This window comes from Dipodomys ordii, unplaced genomic scaffold (genome assembly GCF_000151885.1).
Source record: "Dipodomys ordii isolate 6190 unplaced genomic scaffold, Dord_2.0 Scaffold18, whole genome shotgun sequence".
NCBI classification, from domain to species: domain Eukaryota; kingdom Metazoa; phylum Chordata; class Mammalia; order Rodentia; family Heteromyidae; genus Dipodomys; species Dipodomys ordii.
The window spans coordinates 11,446,437-11,460,051 of NW_012267234.1; the positions used below are offsets into that span (position 1 = coordinate 11,446,437).

The 13,615-nt window shown below is 50.9% G+C and overlaps 1 protein-coding gene across 1 annotated transcript; it reads left to right on the forward strand.

The window, feature by feature from the left end:
• Positions 1 to 4,446: 4,446 nt before the first annotated feature.
• LOC105982958 (transducin-like enhancer protein 2) lies at positions 4,447 to 7,362 on the forward strand. The gene is made up of 8 exons (XM_013012681.1): positions 4,447 to 4,739; positions 5,223 to 5,316; positions 5,412 to 5,621; positions 5,720 to 5,961; positions 6,097 to 6,238; positions 6,397 to 6,550; positions 6,939 to 7,012; positions 7,258 to 7,362. The coding sequence occupies exons 1-8, from the start codon at positions 4,447 to 4,449 to the stop codon at positions 7,360 to 7,362; spliced, it is 1,314 nt and encodes a 437-aa protein (XP_012868135.1).
• Positions 7,363 to 13,615: the final 6,253 nt, after the last annotated feature.

Consider the following 13,615-nt stretch of genomic DNA (forward strand, 5'->3'; position numbering starts at 1 on the left):
CCCGGAGCTTCCAAAGCAGGGCGGGGAGAGCGTGGCCGGCGCGGAGGCCACCGCCGCCACACGAGGCCCTTCTCCTGCAACAACTGCCCGGATCCGGAGCCCCCCCCCGGGGGTGGGGACGGGGTGGGGACGCGGGCGGCCGGTCACGTGGGGCCGCTGGGGTGGAAGCGAAGATGGCAGAGACGCGGAGGCCTTGGAGGCGCCCGGGGCCGTGGGAAGCAGGGGGCTCCCGCGGGATGCCGCGCCCACGGCGCACCCCTGCACCCCGCACCCCTTTCCCGGGAAGTACTACTCGGAAGAGAACAAAGCCGAGCTTGGAGGCGGTGAATGCAGGCTGGGAGCCCCGGCGTTGCACGGCGGGCAGGCCGGGTGCGGTGGGAAGGACGAGGCGCCACGTGGGCGCGGAGGCCGCCATTGTGGCCCTGCTGGGAAGGGGGCCGGGGAAGGACTGGGGGGGGGCTTGGAAGACGGCTCCCCCAGCCCCCTCCCGGGACAGACCGGGCCCGGCCCCGCGCGGCCTCCTCCGCCCCTCGCCCCGGAGCGGTGGGGCTGGACGCAGGGCCGCCGCGGCTGGGCCGGGCGAGCAGCAGCCGGGAGAAGGTGGCGCTATTTCGTGAAGGTGGATTTGAAAAGAAACACAATCCACGAATCCAGGGCGGAGGCCACGGACTCCATTAGGTCGGGCTGCCCTGCCATGGTCCACCAGAGGGCGCCAGCGCCTCCTTTACAGATCAGCAGACCCTGATGTTTTGGGGTTCGAATCCCGACCAACCTCCCCGCTTCCCCTCGCAAACCAGGATGTTGGCCAACATTCAAATGCTAGGGACACCCCTTCCTCTTCCCCTGATGTCCTGGGAAGGGGGGGGGGACCTGCGTCTAAAAAGCAAGAAAGCCCCAGGCCAAATAAATTGCCTGGAGTTTGCTGGATGAAGAGAAGGGGGGAAAGCAATGGGGATCGCTCGGCCTCTGAGTCATGTCACCAACCCGTGTCTGCTTTTGCTTTCGTTATCTCCTCCCCCCCCCCAGCAACGTGAAGTCTGCCATTATGAAGTGTACAATTGTTTCAGAAGTTTTCATCACCCCCAAAGAAACTCCCTCCCTTCCCACGAAGCGAGAAAAAGTCATCTCTCTAATCACCCATTATTGGCTTCAGTCATGATCGGCCCGCAGGAGCTCAGGGCCTTCACCTGGAGATGGGAATTTGAGCCCAACTCAGCCTTGCCTAAATCCGGTCTCTTACAGGGATGGCCGAACCCTGTCCAAAGACTTAGCTCACAAAAGTTTCTCACTCCATCTTGCCCCCTGGAATGTATTTCCTTGGGGCTGTCCATCTTGTCTTTGGCGGGAGAAGCAAGTAGGAATAGAAGTGTCAGCCCAGAGTAGCACGCCCCATGATTAACCAGACTTCTAGGATTCAGACACCTGGCCCTCCTTCCCAGCCAGGGCTGCAGGATACAGGGCTAGTGTTTAAAAACAGCAGCGCTGAAGGCTGGGGGTACAGTGACAGGTGTGGAAAGGAGGATCCAGGGCTAGGGGAGAGATCCTAGGCCTATGTGAGTCTTCATGGCCCTTGACCTCCCATCTCTGGGATTTGACCTTCAGCCTTCAGAGGTGAGTTTCCTGCTACAGGCTACTTGTGGGGCTATTTGTCTTGCTGGTTTGGAGGCCTTAGCCACCGGTATTTCATGTTGAGGGTTTGGAACAGAGTTTTGGCGAGGAAAGCTGGGGGGTGTCTCTGACTTCCCAGCTCTGGGAGAGAGAAGTGAGGGACCTTTTCCTAGAATGTCATATATTCTCTTTTGTTGTTAGTGGTGGTCTTGGGGCTTGAACTCTGGGCCTGGGCGCTGTCCCTAAGCTCTTCAGCTCAAGGCAAGTGCTCCACCACTTGAGCCACAGTGCCACTTTCTGTTTTCTGGTGGTTAATTGGAGATAAAAGTCTCACAGACTGGGGCTGGGAAGGTGGCTAAGTGGTAGAGCACTTGCCTTGCATGCATGAGGCCCTGGGTTCGATTCCTCAGCACCACATAAGCGAAAAGAAAAAAGCCGGAAGTGGCGCCGTGGTTCAAGTGGTAGAGTGCTAGCCTTGAGCTGAAGAGCTGAGGGACAGCGCCCAGGCCCAGAGTTCAGAGTTCAGGCCCCACGACCGGACCCAAAAAACAAAACAAAACAAAAAGTCTCACAGTCTTTCCTGCCTGGGCTGGCTTTGAACCGTGATCCTCAGATCTCAGCCTCCTGAAAAACTAGGATTACAGGCATGATCCATGGGTGCCTAGTAGGTCATATATTCTTAAGGTGAAGTCTGGTTAAATTGCCACACTAGTTTTAAGCTTTCCCATCCTCCATAAATGGGGTGCAGGCCTTGGGTTCATCAGTCATTCAGGGTCCACATCATGGCAGCTACTTGTGCTCCAGGCATCTATCCTGTGTTCCGGTTAAAGGAAACCTGATGTGCCTTGGGGAAATGTGTTAAATTAACTAAACGGGGAAAGACTAGAGATTGAGGCTCCAGGTTCAACGGTTTTTTAACTTAGATGGAACTATTCACAAGTATGCAAAACAATACCAAACCCGCAGTGACAAATCTCCTTCCCATTCTTCTTTCTGATCTGCCCATTTCTATCCCCCAAAGGCAAATACTCGTCCACATTTCTTGTGTATGTGCAAACATGTATGAAGATAAATTTTAATCTCTTTCTCTTATACAAAAGTCATATCTTTTGCATTCCCTCTCCCACTTATTAATACACCTCAGAATTCTCCATGCCAGTGCACATGCGCTTGTTATTTTTCACAGTCTAGTATTTTTCCACTATATGATATGCTATAATTATTTCATCTGTCTCCTCTTAGGATTGCTTGGGTCTTATCCAATCCTCTGCTTTCACAGATGATGATGTAATTTTCTGACACACGTGTGTTATTTTGCATATATGCAGTTGGACTTAGCGGATAAATTCCTTAAATTGGAAATACTTGGTGAAAGGCAGATGTCTTGAAAGTGATGATCCATGGTGCCTGCCTTCTTCTAATGGGAAGGGAGGAAAGAGCCAGACAAGGCCGGGTTGAGCTGCTTTGTGCTCTATGGATGTTTGATCATCTTGTTGCTCACCTATTCTGAGCTCCAGTTGTTTATTTGTGTGTGTGTGTGTGATGGGGCTTGAACTTTGGGCCTGGGCGCTGTCCCTCAGCTCTTCAGCTCAAGGCAAATGCTCTACCATTTGAGCCACAGTGCCACTTCCGATTTTCTGGTGGTTAATTGGAGATAAGAGTCTCGCAGTCTTTCCTGCCCAGTCTGGCTTTGAACCACGATTCTCAGATCTCAGCCTCCTGAGTAGCTGGGATTACAGGCATCCGGCCCCAGTTTTTAAATCTATAAAATGTGTCCTGTACAGTCTAAGGGCTTAGCTCAGTTGTAGAACCCTCGCTTTGCATGTACAAGGCCCTGTGTTTGAACCCCAGCACAACACACACACACACACACACACACACACACACACACCCCTATAATGTGGCATGCACAGCTGTGAGATGAAATGAGGTGAGCTATGCAGCATATTTAGTTCAAGGTCAGATACAATAATCTTGTCTTCCCTGGTGCCTTCTGGAACCTTCGGTGAGAGTCCAGGATTGAGTTTAGCAGTCAGGCCATTTCTCTTCATTGGAAGATGTCCTGCCCCACTGTTGTGCCCTTACACCTCTACTGTGCTCTGCTGATAGAATCTCTACAGGCCAAGCTACCGTGCAAGCTACACTGTCATGGAATTTTCTGGCAAGAAAACCCTTGCTTTGCCTTCAATCCTCAGGACTCTGGTCCCTGGCATGGTCCACAAATAGTGCTGTCTTCTATTTGTTGAGTCTTTGCCATCAGCACCACGCCATGTGGAGTATTTTCCATGTGTGATTCCATTCCGTTCTCAGAATTACAGTACCACTGCTGGGCCGACTTCTCCATCATTCTGTACCTTCATCCCACCAAATACAACATCTTCTATTTGAGCTTCTGGTCTTGACTCCTCTAGGCTGCCCTTTCCAATGTGTGTGTGTGGTGGGGGGGAGGGGTGAGAACCCAGTGTGTGTAGATTTCCTGTGACCTTAGAGTTTTCATGTCTATTGAGAATGAACCCTCTTTTGAAATGTGGACAGGCAGATTGAAGGGTGAGTTTGATCTCCTATGACCAGAAATGGAGTCTATGATATCCTATGACCAGAAATGGAGTCTTAAGTGTATAAAAGTCCACTTGGCAGCCAATCTCCAGAGGCCTCACCCAAGGAGACAGTCACAGATCTTTCTAGATCTCACACAGCTCGCTTGCATTTCTGCCTCAGTTCTCTTGTCTCGCCACAAGGGAGCCAGGCGAATGGGGAGCCCGAGGTTCTGTTGGCTGAGTCTGCCTGCTTCTCCACCTCCAAAAGGCCAGGTGTTTCAGAACTCCGGTGACCAAGAACATGGCTGAGGAGAAGGAAGCGGATGCCTTCAAGATACTGAGGATTCACGACAGACGCGTGGAGAGGAGAACCCTGCGGGAGAGTTACGCCGCCGCCCCTCAGCTGCAGCGAGGACAGCAGCCGCTGGGCAGTTCTTATGCGAGCTCCCCACTGCCCCCCGCACAGCACAGCCCCGTGTATCAGGAACTGAGCAACATGACCCAAGAGCAGTGGGACCTCCAGAGCAGGGACACATCCGGACTCCAGGCCATGTGGTTCTCGGAGGGAGAACTGAAGGACAGAGCTGGCCCCAGGTAGGTCTCTGATGAACAAAAAACCCAGTGAGGCCCCCTGACCCCCACGAGCCCTTGGGAGAGAGGGTTCGGGCACGAAGCTCCATCCCTCACTCTGTCTCCTCCCTCTCTCCAACATGTCATAGCTTTCTGCCAGAAGCCACATTTGGTAAGTATTGGCTGTGACAATGCAGGTAGGAAGGGGTGGTAGACCCAAGCTGGACCCTGGGGTTGGCAACCCACAATTGTGAGGGCCCTGGGGTGGAGAACACAGCGCTCTGTCTGTGAGTGGTAGGTTTGCTGTTTCTCTGCAGGCCAGCCGTACATGTCACCATCCCTGAGCAGAGACGTCTGGTCATTCCTCAGGAACATTGTAAGTGTCTTCCGGGGTGTATTTGCCTCTCAGGTGCCCCCCTCCCCTCTGTCCATTGAGAAGTGGGAGTGTGTGCCCATGCTTGCGTAGTTGGTGGTGTCCTGGGGGGAGCCCCCTTCTTCTAAACACAGCTGCTCTGCTCAGTCCCCCATCCTGACTCCAGCATCAGGGTGCCATGCTGTGGCTTCTTCTAGAGAGCTGTGCTCTGGGGCACCCCAGGGCCAGGTTGTGTTCTGAGATCTGCTGTGCTGTGGAGGAGTCCGGCTGCAGGAAGGAAGCACGCTGAGCCTCCCCCCGCCCCCGCCCTGTCCTCTCCTCAGCCCCCAGTCCCGCCTGAGGTGATGGTCAGGAGGGCCCCGGGCGATTTCTGCAAGGTGGGCACGCTGCTCCACGGGAAGAGGGTCAACGCCATTGCCGTCAGCCGCGCCCCCCACCACGTGTACACGTGCGGCTCGGGCTACATCAGGGTGTGGGACGACAGCGCTCTGCACGCCTTCGACAGGACCCCGAAGGCCCAGCTGGACTTTCAGGCATGGCTTTGGGGAGCTTTGGGGAGGCCGACACCAGCCCTCTGTCCTCGGTGCTGTGGCGGGAGGGGGGGTTAACGGAGTCTGCACTATTGCTTCAGAACCGGCAGAACCGGGTCCTCACCTGCAAGCTCTTCCCTGACGAGCAGAGCCTCATCACCGGAGGCGTGGCGCAGACGCTGACGCTCTGGGACCTGGCGCCCACACCCCAGGTCAAAGCACAGCTGGCCTCCACAGGCCCCATTTGCTATTCCCTGGCCGTCTCCTCGGATGCCCACATCTGCTTGGCTTGCTTCAAAGGATTTGTGGAGATCTGGGATGTGCAGAACCAAATCTTGATCAGGTAGGGCCTGTCCCCTCCAGACCCACTCCCACTGAGCACAGCTGGCCTGCAAGGCCCTGCCCTACCCTCCTCTCCTTGGGTGCCACGGGTGGGGCCGCCATGCTTGTCTGTGGACCTGAGTTGTTTTCCCACCAGGAAACATGAAGTGCCCGTCTATGGCTCCCGCTGTGTGGACATCACAGGCCACAAGTTCTGGACGGGTGGTGAAGACACCATCTTGTATTCCTGGGACCTGAGGAGTTACCAGAGGCTGCAGCAGCATCACTTAAGTAATGAGGTACCTGTTGGTCCTCAGGACTGGTGCATCCCCTGCGGAGCTTTGGATGGCTAGGCATGGGGGGGGGAGGGGGAGGTGGGGTCAGAGGTCACAGATTCAAGCATGTAAGGATGGCCCTGGGAACGTGGAATACTGACCTCCAACCATTTTCTAACCAGATCCTCTGCATAACGCATGACCCCGGTGAGGAGTGGGTGTTAGCGGGCCTGAAAATGAGTGACATTGTAATCCTGCACGCTCATCGAGATGAGAAGTTTAAGGCTGTGATACAAAGATACACCCATCACCACAACCTCAAGTTTGCTTCCAGTGGTGAGTGATACACCAGGAGGCTGCTGTAGACATTTGTGTGTATGTGTGTGGGGGGAAACTCACTTTTGTATTGTCTTTCTCTTGTCCTCCTTTTCCTGTAATGCGAGAGCTTCTTGTACTGAATGACACAGAAGATGCAGACAGAGAGAAAGACGGAAGAGGCACACAGCCCTGTGTGATGGTCCATTTGGTTCAGTGGTACCCCTGATCCTCTGCATGGCGGGAGGGTTGCGGCAGAGAATGGCCTAGGTTATGTTTCTGATTTTCATAGGCAAGGAAACTGAGGCAGAAAAAGAGTTGTCCTCTCTCTCTTCAGTCTAGTTCAGGGCAGAGCTGGAATGACAACACAGCCTCAAATCTCTGGCCTCCTTGTCTATTTCTTTCCCAGGGACCTATTTTGTATCTACACAAGATGAATCCGTCCATTGCATAGAGGCCCCGAGTCTACAAAGGTTGTTTCAGGTATGGGAAGGGAGGGTGTGTGTATAGAGTCAAAGCACTGGGTACTTGTGGGTCCTGAACCTACTTGGTGGATCGAGAGGGTGCAGGAAAGCACCTCTGAGCTGGCATTTAATAAAGTAGGGGACACTGAACTCATGGGCTCCACCTTGAGCCCTATGCCTTGGTCTTGTTTGCAGAGCGAGCCTTAGGTCTCTGCAAACCAAACAGTTCTAACAGTCCTTGCCTCACCCCCTCTTTCCTTCTAGGCAGAGGAGTCTTCGGACATTCTGTGTTGTGATATTTCCTCGGATAACAAGTATCTGGTCACAGGCTCCAAGAATACCGCCACAGTTTACCAGCTCTTGTACTGAGGATCCTGGGCCATGGCTCAAAGAAGAGCTCAGTTCAGGGTTCCAGAAAGTTTCAGTACCTCCTCCATCTCGGCCTTGATAATTGGTCGTCCATCCCCTTCCTACACCTCCAGCCCGGACTCCCGGGTTTATATTATGTGGTTTGTGGCTTTTCCTTTGTTATTTTTCTACCACTGGTTTCTAGGTTTGGATAGGGAAGTTTGTGAAATATAATTGTAATGAATAAACTAGCAAAGTAAACACAAAATTAGCTTGGATGCATGTCTGTTTCTTTCAGGGAACAAAGGAAGTCCCTGTGCTGGATGGGTGATGTTTCTGCTTAGCAAATGCAGATAGAGTGAACTCCACTCTCCCAGGTTGGGGAGAGGAGCTTAGACCAAGTAACAAGAAAAAGTACAGTCTTGTATCCATGGCTCAATCATGCATTGATTCCATCAACCAGGAACTGAAATGGTTTGGAAAAGACTTCCTAGACTACAGGTAGTCCAGGAGATGCATTTTCATGGATATTACAAAAGAAGTGGGATCGATGTCATTAGTCTCAAGAAGGGTCCACCTCCCAGATTCCCCCACAGCAAGTGTGGCCTTCTAACTTGCAGATTTAATTCCTGGAAGAGCTGTAATGGACATTTCTTTTGTGATTTTAAACGACTTGCACGAGGACCTCCAACCTTATTTATATTCGCAGTCCTGTGGAGGAGAGTGGAGTACACCCCCTTGACACATGGTTCCCAAGTTGGGGGGTGTGTCCCGGGGTCCCTGGTGCAGTTGGAGCATCTTTCTGAGCCTCTTTTTCACCTCGATGCACGTTGCTGGGGGACAGCCCATATAGCATGGCAAAGGACCGTGCCCTCTCTGAATTCGAACTCAGGACCCTCAAGTTATGCAGCTGACATGCTGCCAAGAGGACAACTCGACTACAGGGCACTCTCCACCACTAAAGAGACAATGCCCGCCGCACCTGTGGCAGCACACGCTGCCCGGAGAGAGTGGAAGGGGCGTGATGGGCGGGGACACGTGGAAGGGGGCGTGGCTCCGTCGCTCCCAGCTGCCCAAGACTCCACCAAAGGTCCCGGATGTGTGCAGTGGAGCACCGGCCAGAAGTGAGCAGAAGGTGCAGACGTTCACAGGTGCGATGCGCCCAGTGTACCCCAAAAGCAGGAAACTGCTGCGGGTGCCAGGGTGGGGAGAGCGGGAGCGGACATGGCAGGGGGTGGGGGGGAACCGGCCCCGCTGGGATCCCCAGTCCTGACCACGGGAGTGGTCGCTGCAGCCGGAGCTCGCCACGGTGACAGCTGGTGGGTGAACAAGAGAAGAAAGCTGGACTCGGGGTCTTGAACTAGGCTTGGGGAGCCCAGGCGGAGGAGTAGGAAGAAGTTAGAGTGGGAAATCTCCAAGCCCAGAGCCAGGGCTGTGGATAGAGTTAGGGACAGGTGTGAGATGAGGAAAGGCAAAGAAGATTCCAGAAGACTCTTGGATGTGAATCTAGTAGGCAAGTGGAGGGGAGAAATAATGATTAGCTTTGACTTGCTCACAGATACCTTTATTTTACCCTATGTTTTGTTTTTCTCTTTGTCTCGATATCCTTCCTTGGTACACACCAGGACATGTGATTTTGAAGGGCAGAAGAGGAGCACTTTAAACCCCTATCGCATCTATCATCCGCGCTACTCAAGAGGCCCAGATCTGAGGATTATGACTTGAAGCCAGTCAAAAGAGGTGAGACTCATATTTCAAATTAAGCAGTGGGAAGCCAGAAGTGGAGGCCTGGCTCAAGCCTATGGGTAGGGAGCCAGGTAGGACAGTTTATCCTTATAACAGAAGACAGTAGGGCATTGCTGCTAGATGTGAACAACCTACCTCAATTTTCCCCCAGGTCACAGGGTGACATGATAACCTCAGACTTGCTAGCTTATTCGCTCACTAAGCCCTTGTGGAATTTGTTTTCACAAAAGCAATAATATGATGCCTGACAAGGCCCCCTTCTCTTCAGGAATTAATTTAAGACTCCTGTGGGAACAGACAGAGACAGTTCTTACACTGATTCTGTTATTGCTCTTAGAGGACTGAAGTCCCTAGCACATGCTGTGGCTTCAAGTGGTTCTCTGTGGGTGAGGCCTGCCTCCTCCATTAGATCCGGACCTCTGTGTTAGCCCAGCGCTCTCCACCCCTGGCTCAGGAGAATGAGGAAGGAAAGGTTGGGCCCACCACTGCTTGACCTGAACATGGCTTCCAAGACACCCAATTGCAGTGGGTGCCTTGTACTCCTTCCTGTTACCTGACACTCAACCTGGAGTCCCCTGGAGATAGAGGAGCCCACCACAGGGGCAGCATGTCTAGTATACCAGTCCAGTATGCCAGTCCCACAATCCCTGTCAGTCCTCACACTCTTTGTCTGCCTCTCACCTAGCTCCTATCCCACCACTGGGAAGGCTTTAAGAGTGCAGAATGGAAGCCTGGAGAATCTGGTCTGTAGATCTGCTACAGCTTGCAGCATGTGTGTGTGTATGTGTGTATGTACATACACACACATACACAGTCTTATTACACTCTGAATCTCAACAGAAGAGGAACAGCATTAGTTGTGTTTTTACATAATTTTGCATTGATATATTGTCAGTGTTCTGAAGGGCCAGTTTGGCTGGGTATAAAATCCTGGAGAAGTTCCTTTGAATGCCCTACTGATGTTAAAAATTGCTGACCCCCTAAGGGGGCACTCATACCCTTAGAAGGGACACACTTAGGCTGGTTTCTGCTTCCTCAGCTTCGAAGCCCAGTTCTATTCTTGGGTGTTTCTTGGTGTGAAGGAAGTGTAAGTTTTGAAGCCAGGCAGATGGGGATCTAAACAGAATGTGTGGGCTTGGAGCTCTCATTTTCTCCTCCATAAAGCAGGAATAGTATGAAGCTTAAGGCATAGTAGGTGGTTGGTAACTAATGTCTTTTTTTTTTAAATAACTAATATCTTAAAAAACAAACCAACAAACCAGCACCAGAGGCTCACACCTGTAATCCTAGCTACTCAGGAAGCTGAGATCTGAGGATCACAGTTCAAAGCCAGCCCAGGCAGAAAAGTCCATGAAACTCTGATCTCCAATAAATACCACTAGAAAACCCAAAGTAGTGCTGTGGCTCAAGCGGTAGAGCGCTCACTTTAAGTTGAAGAGCATGGGGACAGTGCCCAGGCCCAGAGTTCAAGCCCCATGACCGACAAAAAAACCCCCAAACCCAAACCAAAACAAACCACCACCACCACCACCAAAACCCAAACCAAACCAGAACAAACTCTGAGAAGAAGAGCAACAAGGAAGATAAAATTCTTAGGAATGGACTTCATAAGAAATGTGCAAAACCTATAAAAGGAAATTTTTGCTGCACTTCTGGGAGACAGAAACATGCAAAGTGGGAAGATAGCCCCTGATTCTGGATAACAAAACTCAACTTCTTTATGATGCTACTTTTCCACAAGTTAATTTATAAATATAGTGTATTATAAAAATACCAATATGCAGGCACTGGTGGCTTATGCTTATAATCCTAGCTTCTCAGGAGGCTGGGATCTGAGGATTGAGGTTCAAAGCCATCCCAAGCAGAAAACATCCATGAGACTCTTATGTCCAGTCAGCAAAATGCTGGTAGTGGAGGTGTGTCTCCAGTGGTAGAGTGCTAACTTTGAACAACAGCAACAAAAAAGCTAGAGGACAGCTTGACACCCTGAGTTCAAGCCCAGTACTGGCATAAAAAAATAACAATCTTGGGCTGGGAAGGTGGCTCAGTGGTAGAGCGCTTGCCTTGCATGCATGAGGCCCTGAATTCGATTCCTCAGCACCACGTAAGCAAAAAGAAAAGAAAAAGCTGGAAGTGATGCTGTGGCTCAAGTGGTAGCACGCTAGCCTTGAGCTGAAGAGCTGAGGGACAGCACCCAGGTCCAGAGTTCAAGCCCCATGGTGACAAGAACCAAAACCAATCTTTTTGTTTCATGTAGTTGGTAAATCTAATATAGGAAATAAGCATGCTAGCTAGAATAGCTAGGAAAAACTGAGACAAAAGGAGAGAAGAGGGCTGGGAAGGTAGCTCAGTGGTAGAGCACTTGTCTTGCATGCATGAGGCCCTAGGTTCGATTCCTCAGCACCACATAAGCAAAAAGAAAAAAGCTGGAAGTGGCTCTGTGGCTCAAGTGGTAGAGTGCTAGCCTTGAGCTGAAGAGCTGAGGGACAGCACCCAGGCCCAGAGTTTAGGCCCCACGACTGGACCCCCCCCAAAAAGGAGGGAAGACTAGCTCTGCCTGATATTAAAATGAGCTGTAAAGTCAAGTGGGGTCCTGGAATATGAGAAGAGGTAGATGGACCACTGGGGATATCTGAGTAAAGTCTGTAGATTTATTAATGTGTAGATGGTAATTTTCTGGTTTTGATTGTTGTGTGACAATTGTTAGGGGAAAGCTGAGTTAAAAAGTTCATGGGAATTTTATTATTTCTGTCATTGTTTTGTAAGTCTGAACTTTAAAAGGAAGAAAATGAAAAAGAGATAGAACTAGGTCTTACTGTAGAGAGCCTGGTAAAGTAAGTTTTGGACATGGGCTCCAGGATTAAGTTTCCAGCACTCAGGTATAAATTCCTCTGAAGCAGCACAAATAGATCAAAACATGGTTTGATTGTCAGGCAAGGAGCTGGGCTGTCGGTGACCAACTTTATAACTTTTTATGTCAAGAAATACGTCTATGTTGTTAAATTTATTATTTTTTGGTTGGTCGTGGGGCCTGAACGCTGGGCCTGGGCGCTGTCCCTTAGCTCTTCAGCTCAAGGCTAGCCCTCTACCACTCAAGCCACAGCACCACTTCTGGCTTTTTTTCTCCTTATTTGGCGCTGAGGAATCGAACCCAGGGCCTCATGCATGCAAAGCAAGCACTCTACCACTGAGCCACCTTCCCAGGCCCCAAATATTATTTTTAATCAAAAAGATCCTATGGACCAGACCTTTTTAAACAAAAGCCCTAATTTGCACAATATATTAATTTTCCCCTTAGTATCAATTAGGGATAAAAATGAGACACCAGTTCTGCCTCAAAGACATTCAGGGGTCTTTGGGGGAAAACCCTTGCTAGCAAGGGGCAGAGCATGGGGTAAGATTAGGTAGGAGGGACTTGGCCTGGGCTCACTGGCGAGTGGGTGAGTCGTTGGCTGTTGGAATGTGGGAGAGGTGGAAGATCTAAAAGGCAGTTGGTCCCTGCCGAGAAGAGATGACCGTTGAGGGAAGAGGGGACAGTTGGAGAGGGGTGAGTCAGAGGATGAGCAATGTCACTGTGGACAGGACTGGAAAAATGGGAGGGGAGCCTGTTTTGGGAGAGAGGTAAGTTCTCTAGCTGCTGTGCTTGGATCTGTGGAAGACACTGAGAATATTCTTGCTCTCTAGGATTACCTCAGTCCAGGGCAAGTAGTCAGCAGGGCCACTAGGAACTAGATCAACAGAGCCATGATGAACTTGACCTTCAGGATAGGATCGATTTGGTGCCCTAATGGAAGGACTAAGCGACAGGCTGTCTGAGGCACAGGCTAGAGTTAGAGGTTGGAAGTTAGAGCTTGGGTTTCAGGGGAAACACACTCACATGGATCTAGCTCATTGACTTTTAGAAACATTGGACAAAGAAGAAGATTTGGAACAAAATGAAATCCTCACATCTGTCCTGGGATGAATGAAAGAGGAAGAAAGAGTATCCTGAGGGATTGAGGCCAAGACAGTCCTGAGCATCGGAGGCCATAGGAGAAGAGGGCTCCCTGAATCAGACATCTGATTTGCTTTCCTTTGGGCTCAATTGTGAGCTGTGCTCTTACATTTTCCTACCTTTAAATTAGAGAAATGCTGATGTCAAAGCATTATTGCTGGATGAGATGCCGCTATATGTAAATGTTGTGTAAAAAGTACCCTACCAATGCTGTCATTAATTAGGAACAAGAAGAGACTGAAGAAGAAACTCAAGGACCCACACTGGTGGTGCACTGAATTTGAAGTAGGGTGGGGTTGTCATGACATGGAGCAACCAGCTAGATGCCAGGTCTGTACCACACCTTACCACAGACAATTGTCATTGTAAACTTAGGAGAGATTTTCCCCATGGGACCAACTCTAGCAGACCTTTCCAGGGCTCAGATTCCCACTTCCTAGCTTGAACACTTAGCTCCCCAATGACCTCCAGCAAACCAGCCCCTATCTGGCCCAAAGTTTGCTGCCTGATTTCAGGACCTTGTTGATGTTCCAA